Genomic DNA, 3,786 nt, shown 5'->3' with positions numbered 1-3,786 from the left:
TCCGCAGCCGGAGGTCACAGCGCTGCGTACAGGGATGAAGCCTGATGATGCACGCACATGATACCGGGGCATGTTCCTTTCTCACGCGAGTTTGGTTCAAACCCTACAGACCCTTTGTCTCCTCCTCCTGCCACACCCGGGGAGGATGATCCGGGTCCGGAAGATCTCGATGACAGTGAGCTTTACACTATCTGTGGGAATCGCAAGAAAACGTGTCGAGGTGCCCAAGGAAAGGAAAGCAAAGAAGACTGCAACGCGAAGTCATGACGATTGCGAAGAAGCGCAGCAAGAAGAATATGGATATCGAATTGTTTGACAAGGGAGGAAATAATGATGGTATATCAATGCAAGTATATGCGTGATGTGTTTCTGGGAAACGCTATGACTTTCACAGGGGGAAAGATTATCATCCATGCTATCCCTAACCTGTCCGAAGCGATCATTCAGGATGTAAGTGATATTTCTAAATGTATCAGCTGCGACGTGGTGGAGAGTTGGCTGCATCTGGTTAAGTGGAGATCTGACTGCATCCGGGACACTGGTTGTACCAGGCACATGAAGCCTCGGAACATTGACTTTGTCTCTACTTATTTCTATCCCAATCTGGAGTTGCTACATACCAGTGGCGCGGCATTGGACACCGTGACTGCGACAGGAGGATATGAAGAGCTTTTGCGTTATTGGAAACGCATGCGCAGAGAGGGGTACATGTTTTATTCCCGCGTTTAAACCCGGACACTGGTGTTTGTTAATTGCCTACATGGGAGAGAGACGAATTACTTGTACACCAACCACGAGTGACGACCATTTGGGGATGCAGATTGTATGACCCCAACGGAATGACCGGTATCGGCGTTTTGAACCAGAATAGAAGGTATGTGGAACCTGACAACCAACGGAAAAGTACATGGCTTACGACCGGGTTGCCCTGTGTGGGGCATACATGCTTCTGGAAGTACCTACGCGGCAAATGGCAGGCAGAGGATACGTTAGGGAGGACATACGACAAGCAAGTTATGAGACAAGGACAGGTACGCTGATGTTGTATATGAGCAGGTGCATCGCTCATGGTATATCAGCAGGTGCCAATGCAGGAAGAAAGTTGCTGCTGGAGAGGGCATCGACAACTTTGGACAGAAGGACATACCCCTCATGCGACAAGGAATAGCAAAGTTGCTGAGGGAGCAGTTCAAGAGGTTCCGATCAGTCAGTGGTTTCATGAAGCAAAAGTAGCACAGAGTGACCGGATGGGACTGACAGGTTCGGCGCTGCCCAGGTGGCAGTCGGGCTGGGCGGCCGTTACAGTGCTAAGTTTCCGAGTTCGGTAATTAGGTCTCGTCAGTGGAGTGACGGAAGCTCAGCGTTGAAGGAAGAAGCACTCGCTGCCGTGCCCCCGCCGCACCTCCGCGTCGGTCGAGCAGCGCATCGACGACCAGCGCGGGACGTTCCGCTCCAGGAAGTCCCTGACCGTGCGGCTGCGCAGGGCGGAGTCGCCGACGGGCACGCCGAAGTGGAACGCCTGCAGGAGTCAGGCATCTATCAGCAGTAGCTACTGCAGTTACTATGGCGCCTGATCGACACGATCCTTGTACTTGGCGTCAAGCGCTGCTCTCTCCTGACCGTGATTCTTGGCAACAAGCAGAGTGTGAATCTGCTGTAAAGGACCCCTCTGGAGGTCGTCGTTGCAGGAACCGTCTACCCGTGGTGGCCTACCAGCTGAAGATGACGGATGAGTCTTGTGGAGTACAACCCGTTGGAAGCAGCCTGCTGGCATGCGAGGACGGGGTTCTCTTCCCTGCGAGAGAGCAAGGTTGCCGCTCGAGGGGCTGACGGGATTTTCAACATCTAAGGAGGAAAGCTTGTCAACTTCCAAGGAGAGATCACCCCTACTTTCCTCAGCCAAGAGACGGGTACTCCTGTCTCCTTCCTCGCGCGTTTGTGCCACATCAGTGTGTGTTGGTTTGTTTTGTTTGTTGTGTGAGAATAAAGAGAGATAGATCTCCTCCTGTCACACTGCTTTTCGCTTAGCAGAGAAATTCCAAAGCAAGTTCTTGTTGAGCTCCGTTGAAGATCAATCCTGTAAAGCCTCGGGATGTGACACCGTGGCCTTGGCCTGAGAAAGGTACTCCCCCGTCTCCTCCGCCGTCCGCGATGGCGCGGCTCCTGCGTCCTCGTGCGCGTCGACGTCCTCGTCGGGGTGCTGGGCCTGCCCCTTCTCGCTCCCAGGGCCCCCATGCCCACCGTCCGCGACGTACCTGCTGATCCCTCCAGCTATCCTGACCAGCGTCACAAAGGAGAGGATCCGGCCGATCATCATAGTCTTCGTGCCTTCCTCTTTGCAGCGGTAGTACTGCATCCAAACGCGCCCCATGCAGTGCGTATAGACGAGGTTCCTCTGCTTCGTCGCCTGCAGGGACGTAAACTCCAGCACGCTCTTGGATCCCTCTCCTGCTGCTCGCGTGTACCACCTCACCGTCTGCTCCACAGCGTCTGACAGGCTCATGCTCGAGCCCGAGCAAGGCCCTATGGAGAGCTCGTGGACGGTGAAGCAGGCGGCGGACACAGAGGAGACGCGGCGGATCGACAGCTCCTGCGAGTCGGCGTGTAGGTCAAAGCTGTCGTCGCACAGGAGCTTGACCACGAGGTCGACGGCAGATACCGTCCTGTCGACGTCAGCCGTAGCCTTGGCGTGAGAAAGGCACTCCCCCGTCTCCTCCGCCGTCCGCGATGGTGCGGCTCCTGCGTCCTCGTGCGCGTCGACGTCCTCGTCGGGGTGCTGGGCCTGCCCTTCCTCGCTCCCAGGGCCCCCATGCCCACCGTCCGCGACGTACCTGCTGATCCCTCCAGCTATCCTGACCAGCGTCACAAAGGAGGGGGTCGGGCCGATCATCATAGTCTTCGTGCCTTCCTCTTTGCAGCGGTAGTACTGCATCCAAACGCGCCCCATGCAGTGCGTATAGACGAGGTTCCTCTGCTTCGTCGCCTGCAGGGACGTAAACTCCAGCACGCTCTTGGATCCCTCTCCTGCTGCTCGCGTGTACCACCTCACCGTCTGCTCCACAGCGTCTGACAGGCTCATGCTCGAGCCCGAGCAAGGCCCTATGGAGAGCTCGTGGACGGTGAAGGAGGCGGCGGACACAGAGGAGACGCGGCGGATCGATAGCTCCTGCGAGTCGGCGTGTAGGTCAAAGCTGTCGTCGCACAGGAGCTTGACCACGAGGTCGACGGCAGATACCGTCCTGTCGACGTCAGCCGTGGCCTTGGCGTGAGAAAGGTACTCCCCCGTCTCCTCCGCCGTCCGCGATGGTGCGGCTCCTGCGTCCTCGTGCGCGTCGACGTCCTCGTCGGGGTGCTGGGCCTGCCCTTCCTCGCTCCCAGGGCCCCCATGCCCACCGTCCGCGACGTACCTGCTGATCCCTCCAGCTATCCTGACCAGCTTCACAAAGGAGAGGATCCGGCCGATCATCATAGTCTTCGTGCCTTCCTCTTTGCAGCGGTAGTACTGCATCCAAACGCGCCCCATGCAGTGCGTATAGACGAGGTTCCTCTGCTTCGTCGCCTGCAGGGACGTAAACTCCAGCACGCTCTTGGATCCCTCTCCTGCTGCTCGCGTGTACCACCTCACCGTCTGCTCCACAGCGTCTGACAGGCTCATGCTCGAGCCCGAGCAAGGCCCTATGGAGAGCACGTGGACGGTGAAGGAGGCGGCGGACACAGAGGAGACGCGGCGGATCGACAGCTCCTGCGAGTCGGCGTGTAGGTCAAAGCTGTCGTCGCACAGGAGCT

At 57.5% G+C, this 3,786-nt stretch overlaps 1 protein-coding gene across 1 annotated transcript; it reads left to right on the top strand.

Moving 5' to 3' along the window:
• Positions 1–263: 263 nt before the first annotated feature.
• On the top strand, positions 264–1,549 carry GUITHDRAFT_122567 (hypothetical protein; the record flags this gene model as incomplete). Its single annotated transcript, XM_005818152.1, has 6 exons — positions 264–336; positions 395–704; positions 821–874; positions 1,083–1,196; positions 1,261–1,324; positions 1,484–1,549. 6 exons carry the CDS (start codon positions 264–266, stop codon positions 1,547–1,549), a joined length of 681 nt encoding a protein of 226 aa, XP_005818209.1.
• Positions 1,550–3,786: the final 2,237 nt, after the last annotated feature.

This window comes from Guillardia theta, assembly GCF_000315625.1.
Source record: "Guillardia theta CCMP2712 unplaced genomic scaffold GUITHscaffold_368, whole genome shotgun sequence".
Lineage (NCBI taxonomy): Eukaryota > Cryptophyceae > Pyrenomonadales > Geminigeraceae > Guillardia > Guillardia theta.
The sequence above is the reverse complement of the archived record's forward strand: the minus strand, read 5'-3'. Positions and strand labels throughout refer to the sequence as shown.